This window comes from Oryza sativa, chromosome 1, assembly GCF_034140825.1.
Source record: "Oryza sativa Japonica Group chromosome 1, ASM3414082v1".
Classification (NCBI taxonomy): domain Eukaryota; kingdom Viridiplantae; phylum Streptophyta; class Magnoliopsida; order Poales; family Poaceae; genus Oryza; species Oryza sativa.
Window position 1 is genome coordinate 6,532,250 of NC_089035.1, and position 27,482 is coordinate 6,559,731.

A 27,482-nucleotide genomic window follows, 5' to 3' on the forward strand; every position below is an offset into this window, starting at 1 on the left:
TGTGTTGAGGATGTGCATGTGATATGTATGTTAAGTGTTCGACTATTGTATTTGAAAGAAAACAACATAACCAATGAATCGTGTTCCTAAACTTCCCATTTGTTTGTTCTTCTTTAGCCTTTTTGGCAAACGGTGGCACAAAATGGTTTGTGTGGATTGAAAGCATTACTAGTGACTGGATTAATGTACTATGGTATTAAACAAACCACTAAAGAAAACTATCGAGTTGATATTTAACTCTTAAAAGTTAACCAAAATGTAGGACTAGTTCCAAACAGCACCACCAACCAATAATTAAATTATAAAAGAAGGGAGCATATATATTAACATAATACAAATGTTCATCCAAAATTATTCGTTTGTCTATCTAGATTTGACTAAATTAAGTAGTTGTTTAACTAGTATATCAGGATTCATTACTTGAGTGGTGGTAGAAATATACTGTGCGCAGGGAAATCAAAGGCCATAAAGACCACGATGTTTTTGGTAGCTTGGAAAATCTAGAGTGAACACAATAGACAAGTCTTCAACCAACAAGAGAGAGAGAGAGAGAGAGGAAGGTGTCTCAAATTGTTGAAAGAAATCAACATTTGAGTTATGTGTAGAGTGAAAGACTTAGCGAGAACATCTAGCTTAACATAGCCGTGTAGTTTATGAAGACTCCACAGTCATATTTTTTTCTTATGTTTTTGTCGACTGTAAGTATTGTTTGTACTGAAATATTGGGCCTGTTCACTTTGATGCTATTTTCAACCTTACCAAATTTTGGTAAAATTACCAAAAAAATATCTACATTTAGTTTGCTGCTAAATTTTGGTAACTATATAAGAAATCCTACCAAAATTTTGACAACTATGCCAAAATTTTTGGCAATGCCAAATTTCGGTAAGTTTTTTTTCATCAAAGTGAACATGCCCATTGTTACTCATTCCTAATACTATAGGAACAGCAATATTTAGAAAAAAAAACAGTCATATTTGTTTGAAAAACTTTTTTCTCAGCTTTGAAGAGGTTACTTTGAGAACAAGCATGAGAAGGCCACAGCTGTCATTTTCAGTCTCGGCCTAAAGCCCAAGAAAGAAAAAGGCCTAAACCCCTTAGGCCCTTAACGCCACCAAGAGTCCAACACCAAGCCGCACCAGATCTCCCTCTCCCGAACCCCAGCGCCGCCGCCGCCGCCGCCGCCGATCGCATCGGGCCGCCATGGAGGACGTCGTCACCGACGCGCCGCCGCCGTCCCGCTTCTCCCCGGACGACCTCGACAACTTCGCCGCTCCACCGCCGCAGCCCACCCCTATCCTCGTCGTCTCCCCCGCCAACCCTAGCCCCGCCCCGCGCCGCCTCCTCATCCTCCTCATCTCCCCGACCTCGCTCGCGCTCCTCCCCCACCTCCCCTCGCCGCCTCCGCTGCACGCCTCCCTCCTCCTCCCCGAGCTCCCCCTGGGGCGCTCCCAGCCACCCATCCGCGTGTATCTCCATGCCCCCTCGGGCACCCTCCTCGCCGCCGCACACGGCCCCGCCCCCGTCCCCGCCCACCGCGCGCGCGCCGTCGCCAGGAGCCTCGTGTCCGCCCTCCAGCCCGAGGAGGTGCTGGTGCTCGACGCGGTCCGGAGCGGGGCCTACAGGGGCAGGCTCGCCGCGGACGAGCCCGTGGAGGGGAAGCTGGAGACCAGGGCGGCGCGGGGGCGGGGAGGCGTCGGCGCGGCCCGCGGCGTGGCGGCGCTGGCCCCGCCCGGGAGCGTGGTGGACGGGCTCGGCGCCGCGGTGTTGGCGGAGTGCGAGATGCGCGGGAAGGCGGCGAGCATGGTGGTGACGTGGCCGGAGGGCGCGAGGCCGGCGGAGTTCGGCGTCATGCGGCGCGTGGCGGCGGAGCTCGGCGTCGACCCGGCCAAGGCGGCGGCCGGGAGGGTCGCCGGCCGGGCCGAGCTGGACGCGCTGTACACTTGAGTTGATTCGCTCGTTTTTTCGCTGTGATTGTGTTGCACGGTTGCTCGTGATGAGTTTGTAATGGAGAAAGAAAAAACTGGGATTATATGTGTGACAAAGATGATTTCTTTGTGTTTTGAGACTATCTGCCTCATGGATTCTTAATATGCAAAGCAAACAATTTTCTGGTTTTGTTGTGTGTCATCACCAGTACATTTTGTTGTGCTGCCGGTTATTTCACAAAAATGTGGAATAATTAACTATTTACCACTCTTACGAATAGTGCTAAATTATTTGCCACTGAACCCACGTGTCATAGACGTATGAGGGCTCAGATGTTATAGACAGCGAGTGACAAATAATTAATTGTAGTAATAATTAATTTTTGGGTCCACATGAGGAACCAAAAATGTTGTGGTATTTAGTTTGTTTAATTTAATTTAATTTAATTGTAGTAAAAAATAAAAAAAAACGTGAGAACAAAGGCAGCAAGAAAATGGTCCTTTAAAACGCTGGACTTTATCGTATTTCGCAAGAATAATAAAATTCCTGCAAACTCCAAAAGATAGAGAGGAATTAGTTTAATTCCCGCAAAGATCTTTGCGAAATTGCTCTTTCTAAGGGATATGCTTCCCTCTCACAATGTGGCATAAGAAAGATACACATGGAGAAGCAAATGATTTGGAGGAGAAAACATACTCGGCACACATAATTCAAGTTTGGAAAGTTTAAATTGCTTGAAAAAAAAATAAGATCCGACGAGAGGATGCCAAGTGTGATAATGGATTAATAGATCACACATAAGCGACACATCAAACTACATGAGAACCCACCCACGTGATCTTTTGTTGCTCAACTTAAGTTTAGCCTTTAGTTTAGAACACTTGAATAATTGAGTTTCACTTTGGAATGTATTTCCACCTAAAATTTCAGCACATAAATTAGAGAGAGAGGCCGCGAAAATCCCAAACTAAACGAAGCCTAATGGGCCGAATTTATAACGGGCCAAAGTAATTTGGGATCTTTACTACACACCATCGAGGTCGTCTTCTCCATCAACCTCGCCTTTCGCCTCTCCGATTCAAGCCGACGAGGCGACGATGGACGCCCTCACCCGCCTCCACCGCGCCCTCGCCGGCGGCGACGACGACGAGGAGCAGCCGGAGGATTCTATCCTTGGCGACACCGAGGGCATATGCTCCCTATCCCCTGTCCAGGTAAACCCAGGAACTTGGACAATCCCCTCGAATGCAGGATCAAATGTCTTGGGGTTTGCGTCGATCTGATTTTGTTGCTCTTCGCCTTGGCTTCTCCAGCGGGTCTACGGCTTCGCCGCGTGCTTGGTTGCGGGACTGGCTCTGATGATCCTGGTACGCACGCACGACGCTGCAATTTGGTGCCTGAAATGCAATTCGTTGTCCGTACGGGCTTGCGGCTGCTAGTTCCTCATGTGGATGTCGAATTAGCTTTGTAGGTGTTGCTGTTTCCACCAACAGGATCGTATACACAATGTATTTAAGCAAAAATAGTAGTATCCGCTATCCAATGCCTCTTGGGTGGTTATACGGAAATATGTGATTTGAAATTTAGGTTTACCAAAATATCAGCAAGTTTAAAGTCCTCACCAGAAGGGGAAAGAAACAAAACCAAGTTTCAAGTGTTCTGACATATGGTCACTCCGCAGTCTACTCTTTAAGAAAATTGGTTTAGCTGCAATTGTAAATTATTAAAGTTGCCTGTCTCAGGAGGCAGGAGCACATGATATGTTTTATTGTCTCAGTCCTAGAGAAGTAGTGCTATTGTTTTCTCTTAGGTGCACTGTAGATCTTCATTGCTAATTGCTATGCTCACGAGTACTAATTTGTTGGTTTGATCTAAGATAAATAAGACGATTTGTTAATTGACTGAATTCCACAGGGGCAAAGAAATCACATTATTAGGAAATTAAAACCAGATGCTTTACTGTTATAGCTAAAACTTATAGATTCTGTAAGATAATTTAGTGGTAGCAAACATGCCTGCACTTCAAATTGTTGATTTTGTTGTGATTACTTTGAAAATTTTCTGAGAAGTTACTTTTCATTTTTCCTGTGCAGTCACTTGTAGTTTTCGTCAGACCCATCAAATTTGCAGTCATGTTTACATTTGGAAACATCCTAGCAGTTGGGAGGTGATTACACAGATTTTCACTCATATATCATTTTTGTTTTCAGATTAGCTTAGTGATATCCCTTATATTTAGTACCAAAGTGTATACTGGTTTTGTTTTGTACTACTGATATGCATGTTTAGTCATTGCATTAGTATTACTGGTTTTCTTTTTGAAAGTTTGCCATATGTTGACATGAACCTTTATTTGGCAGCACAGCTTTCCTAATAGGGCCAAGTCAACAGTTGAGGATGATGCTTGACCCAGTTCGTGTGTATGCAACAGCTATTTACGGTGGATTTGTTTTTCTGGCTCTAATTTTTGCTCTTTGGGTTAGTATTATTTATCCACCATCCTTTTCCTTATGGACAGATTCTTGTAAGTAAACCACTTAATCTTGTGTTTGCCCTGTGCTTTAATTGTGCAGATCCATTCCAAGGTTCTAACATTGATTGCAATCATATGCGAGATCTGTGCTCTGTTCTGGTAAGCCTCCTTTTCTTAAAATAATACTAGTGATTTATGAGTCTTAACCTATTGTTGTAATACTGATGCCATTTGTAAGTATGCTTTAATTAAATTGATATAAGCTTTACAAAAAGATTGTAAGATTAGAATAATATTCGCTGTGCTTTTGCATAGAGAAGTGGTAAACAAAACTGGCCTTTAGTTATACTATGCTAACCGTAGCAACGCCAGGCACACATGTGGTTAATTATCTGTATTTGAGACTGGTTTTGATCCTTGAGTGTTCTCATGTACTGAATGCGCGTTGAGAAAACATTAGTGAACTCTGAACTGATCTTACAAATATCACGATTCTAGAAAACATTAGTGACTGCATGAATCAACTTCAGGTGTTCATATTAAGTGTTTGTCTGACGTTGCCAAACATTAGTGCTCAGTCAGTGCATGTACATTGTGGAATGTTGAAGCAACAAAAGGCGAACTCTGCAGAAACACGAGGGCTGCTGCCTACATTTATCTTCTGCATATCATGAATCCATAATCTGAGTCATCAACAGGAAAGAAGTGTGTAGGATGTTTGCTGTTTGCGATGGAGGTGCAGTAGCACCACGAATTAGGATCACATGTATCCGATACCTCACTTAGGTACTTTTTCGTGGGAGTTTGAAAAATTAACATAGTTTATATGGTATATCATGAAGCTAGATGCATGTCTCTTGACACCAGAAATCTCCATACCATGAAACAAATTGTATTTCCACCCCTTCTGTTTTTATTTTATGAAATGGATCAGTATTGTTTGTCTGTTTGTATCTTTATTTCTCACTCTTGTCTCTTGTGACAAATTAACTGATATTGGCTCCATATTCTCCTCTCTTGCACCTCAGGTATAGTTTGAGCTACATCCCTTTCGCTCGGCGAATGGTGTCTGACCTGATGGTGAAGCTCTGTGACACTGAACTTTGACCTGATGGTGAAGTTCATGGGTAGTATCAGGATGCCTTAAGGTGCTTGCCCATGTTAATGCAATACTGCTTCTCCTCCTCCCCAGTATTGTTTGTTCACCTAAGTCCTTACAATCCAGATTTTGTGGATACACATACCTTTATGTTTTGTATAAATGTATTACATCATGCACTTGTTTTTTGTAACGCTGTAAGTTCATATCTGTCTGAAATTGGCCAAACAACTGAGGCATCATGTATACAAATTTCTTGGCTGCACAACTCTGCGCGTCTTGCTAAATGTCAGCCATCTGACGTCTTTGCTCCACCTGGTTCTTAATGACATTTTGCTCCACTGCACAGACTGTTTCTGTAAATTCTAAAACTTTTGAATCTCTTTTCGAGTCGAAAACTTCTGAATTTTTAACAGGTAAGAGTAGTGATGTTCCATTTTTTGTTTCTCTTTTGCAGAAAAGAGTGTTTGCTGCTTGGGCGTCAAAGCTGCCAGAACACAGATCACCCAAATATGCGACTACTGTTGAAGTCTTCGAGTTACAACACCTGGCTCTACTCGCCAGCCACTGTCTGGTGGGGTCCGACCAGGCCCACTTGTCAGTGAGCAGCAGCTGTGTTCCCCCGCAAGAAATACCGAAACTACCCTTCCATCACCCTCAAAATTACATTAACACCCCTGCCCAGCAGCTCAGCTCCGGTTCAAATCTCCCAGCCAATTCAAATTTCTGAACACCTCGTCGCTCCCCGGCTACTATATATGCCACCCCATTCCTCGCCCACACGCGCAGCACACGTCGCCCCCATCGCTGCATGGGCAAAGCGATCTCCCTTCTCCGGCCACCGCGAGAGCCACAGCCACGAGAGAGCGAGGGCGAGGGCGAGAGGGGGAGGATGATGGAGCTGAGGAAGCGCCCGAGGCCGCGGCGCGTCGACCCCGACTTCGTCTCGTCACCGCCGGCTTCGCTGCTGCTGCCGCCGCCGAGGAAGCGGGCGAGGAGGCAGGCCGCGCCGCCGGCGGCTCCGGCTCCGGCTCCTGCTCCTGCGCGCCCATCACCAGCGGCGAGGAGGCGGCCGACGTGCGCGCGGGTGATCATCCAGAGCCCCGTCGCTGGGCTTCAGCCATCCGTGTGCTGCCCGTGCGAGGCGCCGCTCCGGGCGTGCAGGCTTCCGCGCGCCTCCTTCCTCGCTCGCCGTCGCCCTCCCTTCGACTGGTAAGTGATTCGCTCTGCTCCCTGTGCGTGCGTGCGTGGCTTCGAGTTCGAGGTGGCGAATTTTGAAATTGGTTCGGATTCTGCTTGCGTTGTTCTTAATCTAGTGTGGTTTCGATGTGCGCGTGTGTTTCTGGAAGTTCCGTGGATTGGAGGAAGGGAATTGGTTTGAACTAACTTGGAGTTCCTCGGGTTGGATTTGAGCATCTGTGATGAAGCAGTGGAGAATCGCCTCATGAATTGCTTGTCTGTGTTTGCATTGCGGTGATTTGAACCTTGCTGCTGTGATTTCAGTTTGGTTATTAGGTGATCGCAACATAACCCACTGAATCAGTTCTGATGCTGCTGTTTGAATCCTCTAGCTCTGGATTGTGGGTTAACTCTTCCATTCTGTCGCATTTGGCCATCTGAATTGCCTGTTCTGTTTGCGTTTCTGCATTGCATTATGTGAATGTTGCTGTGAACTCAACTTGATTTGAAGCGATCGATCGTGGTCACAACTTAATCCACCTGTTGCTGTTTGAATTTTCTAGCTCTAGATTGTGGCTTAATGCTTCCATTTGCGTCCTGCTCCTAATCAGCTACCTGCCGCTGGACGTGGGTGGCTTGAAGCTTCGAGAATTCGAATTTTGTTGCGTTGAAATGCTGCACTTAACTTTTGAACAACCGGTGCGAAGTGCACTGGAAATCCTCTGCTGAGCGCTTTTGGTTAGAAATTTAGAATTGCTATGCACGTTCGAGTGTTTTGGTACTTGGATTGGATGAAATTCTGTATCATTCGTTATTCTTCTGGATTCAAATTCGTAGGAGCAGAGTGCTGGTTAATGCGAACAGGAACTTCTGCGTGCTCGAATGATGGTTGCTGACTTGCTTCTATGCTTTCCAATTTGTGAATTCGTTGTTTACATTTTCTGGGACTTGCCCAGATGCACTGCAGAATTTTTTAATCCAGCCACCTGCAGTTTTGAGCATTGCTCCTCCTGCTAAGTTCATTTTTCCAGAAATCTATCGTCAAATCCTACTTCGAATTTGAATTCAGGAGTTCTTTTGCTCTGTTGTTGCAGGTACGAGGCGGACATGTGGACGGAGGTGGCCAAGTACCTGTTCGGCGCGGAGCTGGTGCGCCTCTCCTCCACCTGCCGCTGGTTCCGCCGCCTCCTCGCCGACGAGTTCATCTGGCGCCACGCCTTCCTCCGCGACCTCTCCCTCCTCCCCGCCGCCGCCGACCGGTACCCTCCCCGCCCGCTCCACCGCTCCTGGCGCCTCCTCTACGCCGCCGCCTTCAGTAAGCTCCTCCCCTCCCTCCCTCCCTCCACTGACGACCCGGTCCCACTCACTGACATGACACGTGTCCCCTCTCTTCTTCCTCCAGACGGCGCCCACTCGTACTGGTTCCGCCGGAGCAGCAGGCACATTGGTAAGCGCAGCGCAACGACGTCGTCGAAATCGTTTGATCTCTCTCCGCTCCGCTTCTTCTGATTGATTCGTGTGGTATACGTGACGCAGGGGCGTACCGGATTGGTGGGTTCCTGCTCGAGTCGCCTTACATGCTCCTGACGGCGAAGCTGGCGGTGCCGCAGTGGCTGCCGCCGCAGGAGGACGGCCCGCAGATCGCCATCGAGATGACCGGCGCGTGCGTGCTCCCCAACGCGCGCCCTGGCATCTGGATCACCGGTACGCGCGCCCATCTCATCGCCACCCAATTCCTCGCAAGCTTACAGTTCTGGTTAATTAAACTGTTTCGATGATCTCACTCGCATTGCTTTTGGCCTTGTTGAAATCTTGCAGACTTCCATCTTGTGAGGTGTCCCAATTGCACCCTCAACAAGTGCGCAGGTGAGTCGAGAGACTCTGGGGGTTTTTTGATCCTGCCATCGTGGAGTTTGATTGCTCACTGAATTTGGTTGGGTGCAATGGGTGGTTCAGGGGTCCTGCAGGTTCTGGACGCGCGACACTGCGAGCTGTTCCTGGAGCAGGGATTCTGGAATGGCACCTGGGAGTACGAGGACCTGGGCGACCACTACAACGACGAGGAGACCCCCACCGCAGCCTGCGCCATCTTCAACGCCAGCACCCGCGCTCATGAGTCCATTTCATGTTCGTCCCTGGATCATTTGGCATTTGTCAATTCCAGTTCTCTGTTCATTTACATTCTTGGTACAAGGATGGCACACTCTCACAACGACTGACATGGGTGGCATCTTCTTCTTCCGGTGCAGGTGTTCTCCACTCGAAGTCTTGGGTCAGGAGATGCGACGACCCACAGCCCAAGGCACATTGCCGCCCATACGCTGTTGCCCTCAATTCCAACCTCCTGTCCAACTCCAACCAGGGTATGCACGTGAACTAAATCAAACATTTCTTTCTGTCTCAAGTCTAGTTCTGATCTGATATTCTTTGCATTGTGTGGATTGGATTGCAGGGTTGGTGTCAAGGTTCCAGGCGATGCGAGACACGACCGGGAACGGGCAGATAGTGTCTATCCGGATCATACAGCAGATTTACTGATTCAAGTGCCTGGTTCGTTTCTGGTGCTGGGTTCCTGCTCTGTTGTTTAATGTGTTAATGCCTTGTTTGCGATGATATAAGTTCTGTCAGGGATAAATCATGAGAGGGAGTACAGTTATACTATAGATGGTTAGGCCTCTGTTAAGATTACAAAAATTGTTTAGAGTACGGAAGTAGAGAGCGCCCAAAAGGAGCAGATTTCGTGTTGTTTATATCGAATCATTGAGTCATGTCGGTAATATTCTGTGCTTCATTGAGAAGTAGCAGCTTGTTTTAACAAAACATAGTACTATGTCTATGACTATAAAGCCAAGAATTTGCTTATTGTACATACTTCACTCTGCTTTGCTAGCTTGCTTGATTTCATGAGCTGCTCTACTGTTTTCAATAGACTGGGCAACATAATCATGAATGATTTGATACTCAACTTGTAGATGTTTGTGAAACCGTAGCTGAACTACAGAAGTACTGCAAATATCTCTAATTCTGTTCTTGCCCTCTGACAAGGAATGTCAACACTTCACTAACACTGGCATTTCTGAACTTCAGTCTTCAGATGCTAGTTATCTACAGTTCTGCTAGGAGTATAAGCTAGTAGTATTAGATCAAGATACCATTTGAACAGTAAATGAGCATCTCCTCTGCCTATTCATTTTCCTCATTTAAGTTAGCATTTTTTAGTCATGGATGTTAAGTCTCATGATATCCTTTTTATATTCGGGATAGCCAGTCTGTATGTTAGATTGTCTGAAATTGATGCACAAATTGGATTATCCGTGGATTTCAGTAATCGATTAGCATAAGCTTGCATGATACAGGAGGTGGCTGGTAGCTATCTAATCTGATGATAGTCCACGGAAATGAACCTCTTGCTCACATGTGTACATTTAGATTCAGTTCGATTCTGACACCTGGTTGGGTTAGTGGCATGAAGCTTAAACAAAGCTTCCAATTCCTCACGATCCTTTTGCACCTTTTATTTAGACCTGGTTCTTGTTGGTAACTGCAGTTCCATCGTAAAACCTACTCCCTCCATTTCAGGTTATAAGACGTTTTGACTCAAAATGCTTTAAGTTTGACCAAGTTTGTAGAAAAAATAGTAACATTTTTAACCAAAGACAAATTTATTATGAAAATATATTCAATTATTGATTTGATAAAAGTAATTTAGTATTATAAATATTACTATATTTGTCTATAAACTTAATAAACTTGAAACAATTTGACTTTGACCAAAGTTAAAACGTCTTATAACCTAAAACGGAGGGAGTAGAATTTATCTGCTGCTAGAAATCCTCCTTGCAAGCTTTCTGGACAAGCACCTTAACATACATAAATCTGACAAAATTTCAACCTGTTATTCATCTAGCACAATAGGACGCTTTAGTGGGCACTGGGCAGTAGTTTAGTACTCCCTCCATTTCAGGTCATAAGACGTTTTGATTTAGGTCAAAGTTAAACTACTCTAAGTTTGACTAATTATGTAGAAAAAAGTAGTAATATTTCCAACACTAACATAGTTTCATTAAATCTACAATTGAATAAAATTTTATAATATACTCCTTCCGTTTCTAAATATTTGACATTATTGACTTTTTAGTACATGTTTAACCGTTCGTCTTATTCAAAAACTTTTTGTGAAATATATAAAATACATATAAGTATATTTAACAATGAATTAAATGATAGGAAAAGAATTACTTCCTCCGTTTCACAATGTCTAGATTCATTAACATCAATATAAATGTGGAAAATGCTATAATGACTTACATTGTGAAAACGGAGGGAATAATAATTACTTAAATTTTTTGAATAAGACGAACGGTCAAACATATTTAAAAAAGTCAATGGCGTCAAATATTTAGAAATGGATGAAGTATTTGTCTTGGATTAAAAATATTACTATTTTTTTTTATAAAATTAGTCAAATTTAGAGTAGTTTGACCAAAGTCAAAACGTCTTATAATTTAAGAGTATCAACTACATGTTGTTTGAGCTTTGTGTTCTTGCTCGGGGCTCTGATTTCTGAACGGTGTAGAGATTTCTTGCACTAAATTGATATATATTGCCTTGATGTTACGTTCGGAGCCTGAAATGTTACATCCAGTTCGGTAAATTTTAAGTGGCCGGTGATTTACCGTACTAGTGATGTATGCGTGCAAATTGCAAAACACAGTAGGGGAGACACTGGGTTAGGCAGATTAGCAATTGCAACTAGCCAACCTACTGTTGTATCCATACCTATGGATCCTAGCGGGCTCAGCAGAGCAGTTGTGATCAACTTGTTCTGCGATTAGCGAGTCCTAATCCCAATTGAACCGTGCAATGGATGGCCTACTCCAAGTACTGCAAAAACTATCTTCGGCTATGCCCAAACAAATGCGTCGGCTGCCTTTTGAAGCTCTCATGACGCATCTTCCTTTCCCTCTTCTTTTTTTTGCCGGGTCGGCCGATTCCTTTCCCTCTTTCCCCGTAGGAATTTTGTAGTCATCCATGATCCATGCTTGTACGTGTGCTAGTGCTCAGAAACAACCTTGAACCCACTTTCGATGGAGTCCCAAAGATGTTAACTGAAAGTTGAGCTGCAAAACATAATAATTTGCCGACTTACTCACCCTGTGATTAATCTATTTTCACTGTGTAGTAAGTAGAGAGTGTTACTTACTACAGTATCTATTTTTGTTTGGATGTTTGCCGTGGACAAGTGCTAACTGTCAAAACCCGTTTTGACCTTAAACCCAGCAATAATAATAATGTAAAACTCCATTGGGCAGTGCAACCTACTCCTCACATATTATATTATAATTCCTAAACCTTGATCAGTTAAATTAATAGCTCTGTTCCCTGTGGCTTTATATAAACACCATGGTTGTCAGCAGTTCAGCACCACCTAGTGGCATCACCCAGCACTCCAGCAGCATTCAGCTTCCCTTCCTCTCCCCCTCTCTTTGTTCTCCTCTAGCTCATCCCCATACCCAAACCTCCATCAGATCACAACTTCGCTAGCTAACTAGAGAGCAAAGGCCGGGCAGTGCAGGGGGGAAAAAGGAAGAGAGCCAAATGGGCAACATGCTGCCGTGCTTGGTCCAAGGCAGGACGACCCTCCCGGCCGCCATGAACCCCAAGCAGAGGCTCTACTCCCTCAAGCTCCTCGTCAAGGCCCTCCACAAGCTGAAGAAGAAGATGATGATGAAGCCTAACAAGGGCAAGAAGATCGGTAGCAGCAAACCGTCATCGCCGGCGGCGCCGGCGGAAGCAGCTTCAGCCACAGCGGCGGCGGTGGCAGGAGGAGGCGTAGAGGCGGCGATCGGGAGCAGTAAGCCCAAGGTGAGCCCGCGAAGAGCGGCTCAAGGTGGGCAAAGGAAGGGCGTGGTGCGGGTGAAGGTGGTGCTGACAAAGGAGGAGGCGGCGCGGCTGCTGTCGCTCACCGTCGTCAGCGCCGGCGCCGGCGCAGGCGGTGGCCGCCGGAAGACCACCGCGCAGATCATCGCCGAGATCAAGAGGATGGAGATACGCCGTGCCATGGCGACATCGTCGGCGGCGGTGGCGTGGCGCCCGGCGCTCGCGAGCATCCCCGAGGAGCAGCACCACCACTCGCCGCGCCGTAGCCTCGGCGTGCAGCAGGTGGCGTAGAGGTCACATACTCACATGTTTATATGTGCCTACATGCTCGTGTGCACGTACGTAGGATGATCGTGGTAGAGATGGGTAATCAAACACACAGAGAGAGGACGAGAAGGGTCTGGGTTGAGAGGCGAGCTAGGCCGGCGACGACGACGGATCGACGGCCATGTACATGCTCCCCCTCCCATGCACGAGCTCCGGCCGGCGGCGCAGCGAGGCGCCGCCGTGCTTGCTATACAGCTTCCCTTTTTTGAAGCTTAATTACCTCGAGGGGTCCCTCCTCCATCGCCCTGCGCTGGCCATCTCATATGTTAATTAGTGACCACCAAATGAAATGGAAAATGGAATGTAAAAGTTAATCCCCTTCCTTGATCATATCGTACGATCTTTCGGCTGAATGCTTGTAAGCATGCATGCATGTTCGAGATGTTAATTAATTCCTTCGAGCAATTTGAAAGAAAGAAATTTCCTTGGTGGAATTCAACCGGTCTGTCTCTGTTAATAATACATGAAACGTCTACGTCCCTTCAATTTCAAGCCTAAATAGACGGCACATGCACATTTGAACGATGCTCTCATATTGACTGTGCATTGAGACTTACATGTATTCTATGGCCGTATTTCGCACAGTTCGCTGAAATGATCAGTTAACATGAAGCTAGCTGACGATCGAGATTATTTTTCAGTTAAATTAAGATCCAGAGACTCCGGTTGGTTGCGACGTGAACAATAATTCAGCATGCTTTGTCGTCTAGAGACATAGCTCGCACGTCCAACGGATTGAAGCTTGATAGCCGGGAGCCCCCATGTGCAGTTGTTCGCTTGCTAGCTTTGCAAGGATACTGCAATAAATGGAGGGTGGACAAGAAAAATATAGTGGGTTAGCTAGGATGAGCTGAATATAACCATTGCAACTTGCAAATGGCAATAAACAAGAGGAGATTGAGGTAGTGTTGTGGTTGAGTTGGGGGTGGACGGTGGTTTCCTCGCGAAAATGTTGTTTATTGTATGATATTTTTCACGTTCTTTACATGCTAGCTGTAGCACTGCTTATACTTCTAACCGAGTAAGCATTCGTTTTTTTTTTCATTTATAAGGTTTTAGCAATTATTATCCTTTCAGAAATAATTTAGATGTCATTTCGTAATTTGGATATTCAATTTTCCGAAACTTCACATGTATAAACCTACATATATAATGAACCTACACATATAATATAATTCCGACATTTTCCATAGCTTCAGGTCATGAAAATTTTGAGCACAGTAGAAATGATGCGCATATAAATAATTTCATTTGTGGTTCTTATCTTCAACATTACCCAAACCATTAGATGAAGTACTAAACCCTCCTATAAAAAAAAACAAGTCGTCTTATGTCCTTTTTTGGGGAGCTTAATATTTTGCAAAACAAGCTTCATCTAAAACAAGCTGGTTTCCTAACTTTTTTTTAGAATATGCACCAGGGGAGCTAGAGTTTCTGAGGAAAAAAAAACCGCAGTTGCTATAAGCTCCTCAAAGCCTTAGAATACATGTAGTTAAGTTAACTTTAACTATAAAAATAATTTGAGATATAAGTTTTGGGTATATGAAAATGACATATTCAAGTTTGTCATAATAGGATCTTTAATAATATTACACTAATTTATTTATTTTAATTTATGCTAACGAACTAGCTAGGTAATCGATGTTGTATAATGTTGACTTTGAAAAGGCCCCAAATAACTTTTTTTAAGAAAATAAAAACCCAAAATAACTTGATTATGAGACAAAAGGAAGTAACACTTTTTTTTTACTTAGGGTGTGGTTGTTAAGAGGAGGCAGGCACATGATACCCGTCTCAACTCTCAATTGACCAAGCATTTCCTATGCTAACAAAATAACATGCATTTTTTAATTACCCTGCACAAAAAAATAAAAACCCTTCGGTTACACCATTATTTGCTATTACAATACAAAGCCAGTCGCTAATTTATCGCCAAGTGTCATTTGTCTTTTTCTCCTATATTCTCTTGAACAAAACTTTAGTGCTAACAAGTTGACTTCCACTTACTGATCGTAATTAAGTTCTAAATGCCAATTAACCACACCGTGATGCCCGGTTCATGAACATTCAAAACTTATTTTTTGCGAGGATGAACATTCAGAACTTAAACCAGTACTTAGACCATAAGCTAGCTAAGCCGACATCCTGCCTGAAAAACCGACGGGTCGTCGTTGAGTGCGATGCGTGCAAAATGCAACGCATGCATGCGCGGCCGCACATGATATGCGGCTACTAATTATTCAGCTTAGCTCTCTTGGAGATTAGATTAAGCCGAGACGATTCGGCGTCCCCATGTGCCCTGTTCGTGGCTCCGGCGCGGCGTCCCTATCTATCTCGGGCCCTGCCTGTCTTCCCGGCTCTCTGTAGTCGATCTGCACACGTAATTTTGTCTCCGATCGATCGATCTCGCGTGATCTCGGGGACTTGTGTTCCTCCGGCTGGAGACGACGACGGCGACGAGGACCACTGCTCCGTCTGATATCGACCAAAATCGCATCGCTCATGGCTGCAGAATTATTGTAGCTGAAGAATTATGAGCCTTGGTGAAGAATCATCGAGTTTGGTACTGTGTGCATGTATGTATGTATGCAGTTTGGATTCCGGGCTGTATATGTATGATTCGGTATTTGATTTGTTGTGGCAAGTATTACTAGAAGTATATATACTATACTCTGTATACTGATTGCGAGATCGCTAATGATGATTGAGATTTGTTTGACAGGGTTTGGTCTACTCTGATGTTGAGGTGATAACCCGAATCGGCGTTGGGATAAGGGATCCTCTGCCTGCATGCGTCGTGGGCATATGCACATGGCCCGTTTGTTCGCGGATGTGTGTGTTGGGGGGGGGGGGGGGGGGGGGGGGGCGCCAACACGTGTCCTGTTGTGCAATCTCCGGTTGTCTTTTTTTTGCCTCTCGCATAGTTGCATTGTGACAGCTGACGCGCGCGCGAGAGAGAGAGACAAGGTAGAGAGGATTCGTGGGGGATGTGGAGCCATAGAAGTCCAGAAGATGGTCCAATACAACCTAGAACACTTTGAGCGATACCAGCCAACCAGGTGCATAGTCAAAAATGAACGCGGAAGGTGCGAAAGGGTATGTAGTCTAATGGTTACAAGAGTCTCAGTAATCTGAGGTCATGGGTTCGACTCCCTATGGAAGCGAATTTTTCAGGTTTTAACGGCGTTGTGTTTTCAGTTGGTAGCCGATGTACCTGTCGACAGTGATGCGCCTGTGGTGACTTCGTCAATTTCTCCAGGATTTGCCGGCCCAGTCTTCGAAGATGCTCATACGGGTAGGGTTTACGTGCGCGTGCATTATGAGTGTCTGCGTTGTACTGTGTAATTCAAAAAAATGAACGGAAGGTATGCACTATTCCTTTTTTTGGACCCCCGGGTGGGACACCCCACCTAAATAAAATTGGCAAAATTTGCTACAAGACACTCAAAGATTGTGGCATTTGCTGTGAGACACCTAAAAATCGTGTATTTGCTTATGGACACTGTAAAAATATGGTAATTAGCTGCTGGACACTCGAGACATTATTTTATTATTTTCGGTGAAAACAGAGAGAGAAAGAGCATTGAAAGTACCAAAATGCCCCTGACACTGTTCTTCTTTCTAGTATTTTCTTTCTTCTCTCTTTCCTGCCCCTGACACGGGTCGCGTTCTTCGCTGTAGGAGGCATCACGCGTGGCGGCGCCGTGCGGGAGGTGCTGCTCACGCGGTGGGAGGGGCGGGACGACCAGGTGCTGGTGTACGGTCTCCTCCTAGCAGGGGTGGACCACGGCGAGCTCATGGGCAGAGCGCGGTTCTGCCTATGCCCGACCGGCGACGACGAGGGCGCGGCCGCGGCGAGCCGCCGCGTCGTGGAGGCCATCACTGTCGGGTGCTGCGCCATGGACATCACCGTCTCCTTCCTGCGCCGCCGTCGCCGGTGAGCTCCAAGGCCGAAGCCTTCTTCCCCTCACGCCACTACCTCTCTCTTCCCCAATTCCGGCCAACGCCGTCCGTTGCCACAGCGCCACCTCCACGCCATCCCAGAGCCCCGTGCCGTGCCACCGGGTTCGCCTCCATCTCCTCTTGCCAACGCCGACGCTCGTCGCGGCAGCCATGCGCTGTCACCGATGAACACCGCCGCGCCACAGCCATGGCAGAGCACGGCCAGGGAGCCATGGCTGCTCTGCCTCCTCCTCCTTCTCTCACATCTGGTTGCAGCCGGACCTAGTCGGCTTATACAAATGGCCCATGGGCAAAATTGTTTCAGTCGGAAATAATAAAATAATGGGAGGATTGTCCGCCAGCAAATTACCATATTTTTTCGGTGTCCAAGAGCAAATACACGATCTTCGGGTGTTTCACAGCAAAGACCACAATTTCTAAGTGTCCTGTAACAAATTTTGCCAATAAAAATTTAAAACCAAAGGAGAAGACTGTACATGAAGAAAAACAAAGAGAATGAAATTACATAAGCTCAGGGGTTATAAAGTTGATTTATTTTTAGGATGAAGGAAGTGTGTGAAAACAATGGCCAATTGGGTGTCGGAAAATATAACGTGCTTGCTAAAATGTCGTCCCCATATCCTGTAGCTGATTATAGATAGACCCTGATGGTCAAGATGCCCTGTACTGGATCGTGTTTCCATGCTTCATCTCCGCTTCTCTCAAGTACTCCCCGAACTCACATATCTGGTGGGCTGGATCCACAGTAAGAAACAGTCAAACAACACTCACTTCATAGATAACCAATTGTTTAATTATTCTTAGTCCCTTATCTTATACTCCTAGTAAGTGCTTAAAAACTTGGTATAAATATCAAATTTATCGTACAATTACAATATAATTATAACGTATACCATGTAATTTTTAAAACTATTTTTAGATAAAAAAAATATGGTGATGAGCAGCCGCAGCAGCGGACGCCGAACCACCTGCCGAACATCACCAAGATAGCGAGTCCTAAAAATTTTTAGTGTTCGTTTGCTGGGTTGGTAACTAATTAAAAAAAAAGAGCGACTCATTAGCTCATAAATAATTACGTATTAGCTAATTTTTTTAAAAAATAAATTAATATAACTTATAAAGCAGCTTTTGTATAATTTTTTTTTTAAAAAAGTGTTGTTTAGCAGTTTTGGGAAGTGTGCCGAGGGAAAACGATGAGATGGGTTGGGGAAGGAGGGGGAAGAAGTGAAGAACACAGCAAATATAGGCAGCATCGTCCCGTACAGATCAGGCTGCAACCACGCCCCGCGGAGATAGTTAACGCGGCCCACGTTGTGCTATAGCCCGTCACTCTCGCGGGCCTCTCCAACCTCCAGTTTTTTTTCTAGCCCATCAGCTGATACGGGGCCTTCCCCCCATGCAGGAGGATGGCCCGCCACGCGGTGTTTTGGGCCGTTCTCGCCGCGCGCGCCCGTGCCGATCCGGGACTCATCCCACGTGCCGCCTCGCCACCGCCGCCGCCGCCGCTGCTGCTCCGGCTGCCGGCTGGACCTTCACGCTCACGCGCTCTCCCCTGCCCAACCACCACGCAAACAAACACGAAGTTCGCGCCGTCGACCGGCTCCCCTCCTCCCCCGCGCGCATCGGATCCCCCTACATAAACCCTCTCGCTCGCCATCGCCATGGCAGCAACTCCCCTCCTCCACTAGACCACCATGCACAGATCGATGGCCTCTCAGGCGGTGGCGCCCCTCCTCCTCATCCTCATGCTCGCGGCGGCGGCGGGGGGCGCGTCGGCGGCGGTGCAGTGCGGGCAGGTGATGCAGCTGATGGCGCCGTGCATGCCGTACCTCGCCGGCGCCCCCGGGATGACGCCCTACGGCATCTGCTGCGACAGCCTCGGCGTGCTCAACCGGATGGCCCCGGCCCCCGCCGACCGCGTCGCCGTCTGCAACTGCGTCAAGGACGCCGCCGCCGGCTTCCCCGCCGTCGACTTCTCCCGCGCCTCCGCCCTCCCCGCCGCCTGCGGCCTCTCCATCAGCTTCACCATCGCCCCCAACATGGACTGCAACCAGTAAGTTCATTCATTCTTTCTTAACTCCAATTCAATTTATCCATCACCTCGACTTAAGCCTGATTAAACTTAACTTGTTCTTTGCATGCTTGCACTATTGCAGGGTTACAGAGGAACTGAGAATCTGAGAGCGTGAGGAATCGAGTTCATGTTGCATTTATCATCAATCATCATCGACTAGATCAATAAATCGAGCAAAGCTTTGATAAAGAGCGAGCCGCCTTAATTAATTTACAATAATCTTGGATGTCATCCTGCATGCGTGTATGATCACACGGTTGTTTAATTAGGCACTTTAATTTTGCACTGTCGTGTGTTACTTATTCCTGATCTCTACTATACGGTGACTAACCCCTGATCAAAAGTTTAATTCAACATGTTTTCGAGTACTTGCGATCCTAATTCCCAAATTCATATGCTTTGCAATATCAAATGATCCATCGAGAAGAAGAAACTATATATTATTCCAAAAACGATAACCCAAACGAGCTTTGCAATATATTATTCATAATATGCTTTGCAATATCAAACGATCCATCTTGAATCAGCAATGGTTGTTCGTTGCACGTCCCAATTTCAGACGAGCTTGTAGCCGATGACCCAGACGTCAGCCGGCGGCGGCGCGGCGCGGCCGCGGACAACGTAGGCGAAGGCGGCGCTCTCGCCGGCGGCCAGCGACGACGGGAGCACGTAGCCGTACCTCGCCGCCTTCTCGAGCCCCCACACCGGGCCGTGCGGCTTGCCGATGCCGATGTGGAGCTCCTCGACCGTCTTGCCGCCGGCCGGCGACCTGTTGCTCACCGTCGCCGCGTACCGGCGGTACGTCCTCCCGTCCTTCTTCCACGACGCCGTCGCGTTCAGCTGCGTGATCTCCACCGGCGACGCCGCAGCTGCGAGAGGTGGCAGCAAGGTCTGGTTGTCCGGCCTCTTGATCGCTGCTTCGGCGAGCCCGCCGCGGCCGCCGCCGGCGAGGCGAGCGAGGACGCCCATGAGCGGCGCGTTGTTGTAGGTGGCCACCTCCGTCTGCTGGTAGTTGTTCCTCTCGTCGGCGAAGCCGTCGCGCCCGTCGGGGCCGCCGACCACGGCGCCGTCGAGCAGGTTCGGGTTGCTGCCGGCGCGGCCGAACCAGCTCGCGTACCCATCCTTGCAGCTCACGAACGACGGGTTGGCCCTGATGGAGACGATGGACGCGCCGCGGTGGTGCGCGCGCCGCGGGTACCTCGCGCCATAGCCGACCATGTAGCTAATCCCCCTCGGGTTGCTACCCAGGATGTAGTCCACCTGCGACTTGGCCAGCGCGACGAGCTCCGACGCCCGCGCCGCCGGCCCGGCCTGGCACCGCACGACGGCTTGCCCGCGGCCGGCGGCGGCGAGGTGGTCGGCGTAGACGGCCAGCAGGAACGACGCGCCGGTGACGAACTGGAGGTTGTTCCAGCCCTGGTGGTACATCAGGCCGCCGGGCGTCCTCCCGACGTTGCCACCGCCGCCGCCCTTGCCGAGGCAGGAGCACGCGAAGACGTCGGCGTTCCGCTGGTACCTCCGCAGCACGGCGGCGTGCGGCCCGGCCTTCCCTTGCAGGAGAAACTACATCAAAAGGAATGTAAGTATAAGTACAGTGTTGGGGTGAGTAGTACTACTCTTGTATCCGACAAAATGTGGTAATCACTGTAGCATTTCAGACCTTTGCAGCTAGGACTTGCACTCCGGGGTACTTGACGTCCCAGCCGAATTCGTTGGTAGCCCAACCGGTCCCGCCGAGTGCGTCACCATTGTTGGCCAAGTAATCTAGGTAGCGGCGGTTGTCGGTCGCCTGGTATAGCCATGCCGATGCCCACAGTAGTTCATCCTGAAGCGCATACATCGGATATCGTCATCGGATGACGAAGATATGGCCGGTTCTCAAGAACGTGGTTATTCATTTTGTCGGAAACATACCCCGTATCCGCTGAATGACCCGTAAAATTTCTTCACGACAGGCATGCTGTCGTCGTACTTTCCCCGGTACTTGTCGGCGAAATCAAACAGCTGGGCACATGAAGAAATTTAGGTATATTTCAGCAATAGTTCAAACTAATCTTGTGAATATTTTTTGTTGTTGTTGTTGGTTTAGTCATGTCGGATTAAATTCGAATTGAAGATACCTGCTTGGAGTGTTGCAGGAGTTGGTTTGCGTAGCCCGGGTTGGAGCTACGGAAGACGAGCGACGCGGCGGCCAATGCCGTGGCGGTTTCTCCGGCGAGGTCAGAGCCAGGATGCTGAGGGTCAAGGCGATACGCCTGACGGCTCGTCGTCATGTCCTCCGGCCGCTGCCAGCAGACGTGGTCCGAGTCACCATCTCCAACCTGCAGAATGGAAGCAAACAATTCATGTACAACACTCCAAAAATGTGTGCTGCTACTACAGGTCATATAAAAAAGTAAAACCACTACATTTATGCACACGAATCGAGACAAATCAAAAGGAATTCATGGATGGATGGTCGCCGGCCGACCTCGCCGTAGAGCACGTTGGGCGCCGGGTGCGCCTTGACGAAGTAGTCGGCGCCCCACCTGACGGCGTCCATGGCGTGGCCGAGCTCGCCGGCGGCCGCCATCTGCTTCCCGTACTCGAGGACGCTCCACGCCATCATGGTCACCGTGAACGCCATCGGGAACCCGAACTTGACGTTGTCTCCGGCGTCGTAGTAGCCACCAACAAGATCCACCTGAAATGTAGATGTGTAGAATAGAACACGTTCTTGCAAATTAAACCGTACTGATCAAGATCAAGAGCAGAGAAAGATTGCAGGTTTGCTAGCTGCCACAATGGCGGGAGCACGTACGCCGTTGGCCTTGCCGTCGGCGAGGCCGGAGTTGGCCCTCCATGCGATCCTCTGGTTACCGGGGAGCACGCCGGAGCGCTGCGCCTCGAAGTAGAGGATGCTCTTGCTCAGCGCCATGCGGTAGTCATGGCGTCCGCCGCCGCCGCCGCCACGCGCCGACGTCTGCGCCGTGGCGGCGAGCACCAAGGCGACGCCGAGGAGATTAGCCATGGACGACGATGCTGCTGCTCCTCCTCTCCTGGCCATGGCTGAAGGAGTGAAGGCTAACCAAGGAACGCGAGATGCTTCAATGTGTCCAAAGCTAATGAAAGGTTAGGAGCTGTATTTACATTTCGAGGTTGGAGAAAAAGGGCCAAAGAAAAGTTAATGAGGGTGATATCACGAATTTAAAGCAAAAATAATGAGGATGATCTCATGAATATATCTTCTGTTTGCTTATCATATCTCCATCTGTATGTATATCTACTACTCCCTCTAGTAGTCATAAGTGTACAACGTTAAGAAGAAGATTTGATCAAAATTTTGAAATTTTGACTACCAGTGAATTTTAAAGTTACTTACACTACACCACGCCCTGAATTCCTCAACTACAAATCTGTCAGTAAAGACCCCATATGCTGTTATATTATGTGTCAGGAAAATTTTTACCGACAGACAAGGTCTGTCAGGCCAACTGCTGCCGGCAAATATCATTGCCGACATATAAACTTGTTCCGACAGATAGGTGCACGGTATTGTTTTAAGAGTAACTAATTAGTTACTCTTAGCAATTGGGATTACACGGCAAAATATAATTTTATTCTAAGGAACTTGAAGATTTATAAATATTATATACATATTTTGTTTTTTTGAATCATAATACAAACATAGACATTACACACACCTCCTAGTCATATGAACACGTTTGAAAACTGGGTTGGTGTATCTTAAGATTGATAAAATCATTATATACACCTTTATTGTTGATGGTACATCATCTATCACTAAAATTTATTATATTTGTCTTAGCTTTTTTATTCTGGTGATGATCTTTTCAGAGGAGTTGAAAACTTGTCCCGATCACTCTTTTTTTTTTCTTTTTCAACTCAAACACATAGGTGTCAGTTGGCAAAGGCCGAAGATATAAAACATTTCTATCGTCTTTTAAAAAAATCAACTAATAATTTTGTTTTCATCTGAAGTCCTGCGTGGTCTTCCAAAGCTCCAACTTGTTAGTTCCATGCACTTACAACTGGACTGAACCAAACCAAGCCAAAAAGAAAGTGCCAAATCCAAGTAATGTAGTTGACCATACTGGAACTAATAAGCTGTTTTTTCTCCTATGTGGTTGCTTAAGAGCTTGCAATTAGTTAGTTGCCTCCTTTTCCTAATCTATCAGTCAATTATTGTAGACGGCTAAAATTTTGTCAAGATCCATACCATATAGTAGTAGATCTTATCTCAATCCCTTCCTCCTCTGGCATTCTTGACACCGCCTCTCGCCCTGAACATCTGCGCCCTCATGTCGCCTTTGTAGACACGGGCTGGTGTCGGTGTTACTCAACGGTCTCCCACTCAGCCTCCTTTCTATATCTATATTATCGTCATATTTCGATTAATTGCTTAGTGGTGCCGTTCAACACCTATTTTTCACTTTTTACCCATGTGTGTTGCACCACGTTACTGATTTTTACTAAACACTGTGCACCTCGTGGTCCTCTCTTTACAGCTGTACTACATTACTACGCGAATTTTTTTTATTTTTAATTTTTTTTATTAAAAGTTTTACAAAAATAATTTTTCATTTTGAAAATTGGCGGAAGTAGTCGCCTACCGCCCTCTGGGAGGGCGATTTTTAAAAATCGCCATCCCAGAGGGCGGCGAAAATGACGTGGCAGACGACCGTTCGCTCTCGGGCGACGGCCGTCAACGAAATTTGCAGGCGGCCCCCTTGCCGCCCTCCGCTAGGGCGATTTTGTACTGTGCGGGGGGCCGCCTGCAAATGGGCGGCGAGGGGGCATGGAATTTTGCAGGCGGCCCCCTTGCCGCCCTGGGGGAGGGCGATTTTTGCCTCCCCCTATAAAGCCCAGTCCCCCCTCTATGAAATTTCATTATATTCACTAAAAATCCAAAAAAAACGAAAGAGAGAGAGGGGAGGGCAGCAGAAGGGGAGCGGCAAAGCCCTGCTAGTTCGCTCACTTCATCACAGGTTTGCTCCCATACATCTTTTGCATTTGTACTAATATGTTATGTTTGAGTATATATGTTGCGTTTTAGTTTTAGTTCCATATATTTTAGCATATCTGTAGCACACAGCACATATGTGTAGATCCAGAGCATAGAATATAATAGTATGAATTGAGACATAGACAGTAGTGTTAATTGTAAGATGTAGTTTAGTTTGATTTGGAGAATGTAACCTACTTTTAGAACTTTGGAGAACAATATTGTAGAGAATGTAACTTAGGGCGTAGTACAGAAATGCGAGGTTAACGCAGTTATTGTTTTCATCAGGCACAATGTCAAATAAGGTCACATTTCAGATAGTTCACGGTGAAGGAAATATTAGATTTGGTCCAGATGGTGTTGATCTGTCAGATTTTGTAATGACATCTAAGGGCATCGATAGGCCTGCGGAGAGAACATTTCAGTCAATTTATAGTTGGTTGTTGAGAGGATTTAGAATAGACCAAGAAATCTACACAATGTCAGTATCAGTTGTAGTGAGTCGTGCAACAGAAGGTTATTTTTGGGAACTAATGCCGATGGATAGCACTGCTGCTTGGAGACGGTATGTGGAAATGGCTTTTGAACGGTCATGGCCCCTCGTTATATTTGTGTCGGTACAAGAGAAAGATATAAATGTTTCAATGCAAACCGAAGATGTAGAGGGTCCTATCAATGCAGGGGATGTTGTTGGACCATCGATGCAAAATGAGGAAAATCAACCAAGGGAGGAGCAGGCCATGGGCATGGCGGATGAGGGGGAGAGAGTCGGTATAATTGTTGATGAAATGGAGAGGGAAGATTCGGATAATGAGGAAGCGGACGACGACGCATCATCCGATGAGGAAGGTGATGTAATGGCCACTGATTGGGCAAATGAGGACTTCTCTGGACTTGTTATATCAGAGGGTGATCATGTACCCTGGGAGTATAAGGAGAACGAGGTAATTGAGGGTGCAAGGTATGCTCATAAGGATGAGATGAAGGAGGCGGTGAAGCATTGGGCAGTTTCCTTGCAGAGAGAGTTTAGGGTGGTCAAGTCAACAAATTATGTGTATGAAGTGAGGTGCATGAAGGAAGATTGTCCGTGGCGTGTCCATGCATATAAGGGTAAATGGAATGATTATTGGAAAGTTAGCATTGTGACCAAGCACAAGTGCTACTTACAAGGGGTGGAGAAGTATCACCGAAACATCACTTCAGCTTTTGTGGCAAGTGAGATGTACAGCAGTGTTGTTGGTAACATTGGCTTTGAACTAAAATCAATTATTAGGCACATCGAGAACAAATTCAAGTACACCATAAGCTATGCAAAGGCCTGGAGAGCCAAACAAAAGATTATTGAGATGAGGTATGGCACATTTGAAGCTTCTTATGATAATTTGCCTCGTTTGTTAGCCACCATTGCCCAGAGGAATAATAATACTTACTATGACCTACATACATTTACATCGGTTGATGATCGAACAAAGAGTGTGCTGCAAAGAGCCTTTTTCTCATTGGGTGCTTGCATCAATGCTTTTGTGCATTGTCGACCTGTTCTATGCATAGATGGAACTTTTATGACAGGTAAATACCGAGGTCAGATATTGACAGCAATTGGGTGTGATGGGAACAGCCAGGTTCTACCTATGGCTTTTGCATTTGTAGAGAGTGAGAACACTGAAAGCTGGTACTGGTTCCTAGAGAGAGTGCACATTGCAGTGGTGCGTATGAGGCCCAAAGTTTGCCTTATACATGATCGTCATGCGGGTATGTTGCGGGCTATTGACTACTTGCAGAATGGTTGGGATGAGAAGGGACTTCCAGCTAAGTGGCCTGATGTTCGGAGTCGGTGGTGCATGCGTCACATGGGTGCAAATTTCTACAAGCAATTCAAGAACAAGCATCTTATGGAGCTCTTTAAGAGGCTCTGTGCACAGAACCAAGAGAAGAAATTTAATGAGTTGTGGGACAAGTTGGATGAGTTGACAACGAAGCAAACAGATGAGAAATCTCGCAGACCACAAGTTGAAGGTGACGAGCCTCCCATACCTCTTGGTGCATTACATGATGACCCACCAACAATGAGAAGGAGGTCAGGGTCGTCCATCAGAAATTTCACTCAGTGGATTGAGAATGAGCCTAAGGAGAAGTGGTCTCTATTGTTCGACACCGATGGATCTCGGTATGGCATAATGACAACCAATTTGGCAGAGGTATACAACTGGGTAATGTGAGGAGTTCGGGTACTTCCATTGGTTGCTATTGTTGAATTCATCCTTCACGGCACGCAAGCGTACTTTAGGGATCGATACAAGAAAATTGGTCCGTCCATGGCCGATAACAACATAGTGTTTGGCAACGTAGTGACAAAGTACATGGAAGATAAAATCAAAAAGGCACGGAGACATAGAGTTGTTGCTCAAGGCACACAAGTGCATCGGTATGAAATAATGTGTGTTGATAGGAGCAGGCGTGGTATCTATCGCAAGCAAGCCGTGCAGGAATGTGTCTTGAAGGCGGATGGTGGATGTACCTGCAGTTGTATGAAGCCGAAGCTTCATCACCTTCCTTGCTCACACGTTCTTGCTGCTGCCGGTGATTGTGGCATATCTCCCAATGTGTACGTCTCAAATTATTTCAGGAAAGAAGCAATCTTTCATACATGGAGTGAGGAGATATATGGGTTCGGGATCTCAGGATCTTACACAATGCTGAGTGCCCAAGTTTTTTATGTTCCAGATCCATCTAAGTTAAGGGTGAAAAAGGGTCGACGCCAAACTAGACGCATCAGAAATGATATGGATGAGTCAGAAGTAGGTGGGAGGACTTTACGCTGTAGCAAGTGTGATCTGCGCGGCCATACTTACAAGAAATGTCCGAAGAATGCAGAAGTTCCAAGCGGCGCAGATGCTAGTCCATCTGGACATTCAAGTGATGGTAGGCGACCACCTGGTGAAGGAACAACAAGCAGGCGCGCACGGCCAAGGCGTCGTCGCGCAGCAGGCGATTCCATGGTGTAACAATGCTATCGATTTAGGAAATAAAATGCTGTTGTGATGTGATGAGTGTTCGGACTAAATACTTCTATCGTGTAATTTCAATTGAATGTTGTTGTAATGAGTACCTCCGACTATTGTTGTACTAGTAGTATTGCGAACTATTCGGTGTTGTATCATAATGTTATCGTGATGAGTGTTCGGACTAAGTACTCATATCGTGTAACTGCAGTTGTTGTTGTAATCAGAAATATTCCGTATGGTTACACTTTTGTTTGTTTGTACTCTTGTTTAATATGTGTTAGTAATTCGCTTATGAACATTTATTACTTATGTTGAACTAATTATTTATATGTTTCTGATCAATCTATTTGATGCAGGTATGGCGTACGACACACCGGCGCTGTTGAACCGTGAGATTGACAGGAACCACCGCTCGTTCCTGTCAGCAGTCGAGGGTGCACAGCTCGGCACCTTCCGTCCACGCACGTCGCGCGAGTGGTTGCGTGTCGACCCCCGTCACGTTCCTTGGTACGCGTATGTTCACATTTCAACTCAACTTTGCTTTGTGT

At 46.7% G+C, this 27,482-nt stretch overlaps 6 protein-coding genes across 6 annotated transcripts; 5 read left to right on the plus strand and 1 right to left on the minus strand.

The window, feature by feature from the left end:
* Nucleotides 1-1,099: 1,099 nt before the first annotated feature.
* LOC4324590 (uncharacterized) lies at nucleotides 1,100-2,118 on the plus strand. The gene has a single exon (XM_015778224.3). It carries the CDS (start codon nucleotides 1,204-1,206, stop codon nucleotides 1,945-1,947), a length of 744 nt encoding a protein of 247 aa, XP_015633710.1. The 5' UTR covers nucleotides 1,100-1,203; the 3' UTR covers nucleotides 1,948-2,118.
* An 865-nt stretch (nucleotides 2,119-2,983) lies between these two features.
* Nucleotides 2,984-5,769, plus strand: LOC136351081 (uncharacterized). Its single transcript, XM_015773628.3, has 6 exons — nucleotides 2,984-3,143; nucleotides 3,243-3,296; nucleotides 4,023-4,096; nucleotides 4,290-4,407; nucleotides 4,503-4,561; nucleotides 5,431-5,769. Exons 1-6 carry the CDS (start codon nucleotides 3,027-3,029, stop codon nucleotides 5,507-5,509), a joined length of 501 nt encoding a protein of 166 aa, XP_015629114.1. The 5' UTR covers nucleotides 2,984-3,026; the 3' UTR covers nucleotides 5,510-5,769.
* A 189-nt stretch (nucleotides 5,770-5,958) lies between these two features.
* Nucleotides 5,959-9,549, plus strand: LOC4324638 (probable F-box protein At3g61730). Its single transcript, XM_015773617.3, has 8 exons — nucleotides 5,959-6,713; nucleotides 7,775-7,995; nucleotides 8,083-8,127; nucleotides 8,217-8,384; nucleotides 8,499-8,546; nucleotides 8,637-8,807; nucleotides 8,930-9,043; nucleotides 9,133-9,549. Exons 1-8 carry the CDS (start codon nucleotides 6,313-6,315, stop codon nucleotides 9,216-9,218), a joined length of 1,254 nt encoding a protein of 417 aa, XP_015629103.1. The 5' UTR covers nucleotides 5,959-6,312; the 3' UTR covers nucleotides 9,219-9,549.
* A 2,530-nt stretch (nucleotides 9,550-12,079) lies between these two features.
* On the plus strand, nucleotides 12,080-13,321 carry LOC4324639 (uncharacterized). Its single transcript, XM_015772922.2, has one exon. It carries the CDS (start codon nucleotides 12,279-12,281, stop codon nucleotides 12,849-12,851), a length of 573 nt encoding a protein of 190 aa, XP_015628408.1. The 5' UTR covers nucleotides 12,080-12,278; the 3' UTR covers nucleotides 12,852-13,321.
* Nucleotides 13,322-18,513: 5,192 nt separating this feature from the next.
* On the plus strand, nucleotides 18,514-19,303 carry LOC4324640 (non-specific lipid-transfer protein A). The gene is made up of 2 exons (NM_001428144.1): nucleotides 18,514-18,903; nucleotides 19,007-19,303. Exons 1-2 carry the CDS (start codon nucleotides 18,545-18,547, stop codon nucleotides 19,029-19,031), a joined length of 384 nt encoding a protein of 127 aa, NP_001415073.1. The 5' UTR covers nucleotides 18,514-18,544; the 3' UTR covers nucleotides 19,032-19,303.
* Nucleotides 19,304-19,336: 33 nt separating this feature from the next.
* Nucleotides 19,337-22,056, minus strand: LOC4324641 (endoglucanase 1-like). Its single transcript, XM_015786577.3, has 6 exons — nucleotides 21,725-22,056; nucleotides 21,395-21,607; nucleotides 21,045-21,245; nucleotides 20,839-20,928; nucleotides 20,585-20,749; nucleotides 19,337-20,487 (listed from the first exon to the last, which is right to left on the minus strand). The coding sequence occupies exons 1-6, from the start codon at nucleotides 21,968-21,970 to the stop codon at nucleotides 19,480-19,482; spliced, it is 1,923 nt and encodes a 640-aa protein (XP_015642063.1). The 5' UTR covers nucleotides 21,971-22,056; the 3' UTR covers nucleotides 19,337-19,479.
* Nucleotides 22,057-27,482: the final 5,426 nt, after the last annotated feature.